The 458-nt window shown below is 54.8% G+C and overlaps 1 protein-coding gene across 1 annotated transcript in view; it reads right to left on the bottom strand.

Annotated features, from left to right (window-relative positions):
* Positions 1 to 282, bottom strand: part of EMH_0002210 (uncharacterized protein) — a gene marked incomplete at both ends in the record, with an annotated part of 1,519 nt that extends 1,237 nt beyond the window's left edge. The window contains one exon of the mRNA XM_013495920.1: positions 3 to 282. Within this exon, the coding sequence (XP_013351374.1) occupies positions 3 to 282 (280 nt within the window). The remainder of the gene's footprint in view (positions 1 to 2) is intronic.
* Between the last annotated feature and the right edge of the window lie 176 nt (positions 283 to 458).

Here is a 458-nt window from a genome sequence, read left to right as displayed (position 1 = left end):
TTGCAAGAGGAGCATCTCCCCTTTGTCGTGCTGCAGAAGATGCTGCTGCTGCTGCTGTTGCACATGGTGTAGCTGCTGCTGCAGCTGCTGCTGCTTCTGCTGCAGCAGCAACTGCTGGGAGGGGTTTATATGCGGCTGCTGCAGCAGTTGCTGCAGCTGTTGGAGTTGCTGCTGCAGTTGCTGCTGCTGCTGCTGCAGCAACTGCTGCTGCTGCAGCTGCTGCTGCTGCAGTTGCTGCTGCTGCTGCCAACGAGCAGCAAACACAGCTGGGTGCTGCCGCATTGCATAAGCAACAGCAGAGAAAGCCTCAATATGCTGAGGAGACAAAGAAAAAGAAAAAGGAGACAAAGAAAAAGAAAAAGGAGACAGATGCTGCAGCGTGCTGTCTATATATCTATCCGGCTGCAGCTCAGGCAGCCATCCCTCCAGCAGCACAACAGCTAACCACGGCAGCAGCA

The sequence above is a fragment of the Eimeria mitis genome, genomic scaffold (genome assembly GCF_000499745.2).
Source record: "Eimeria mitis Houghton genomic scaffold, Emh_scaff182, whole genome shotgun sequence".
Taxonomy (NCBI): domain Eukaryota; phylum Apicomplexa; class Conoidasida; order Eucoccidiorida; family Eimeriidae; genus Eimeria; species Eimeria mitis.
This window is presented reverse-complemented; position numbering and strand designations above follow the sequence as displayed.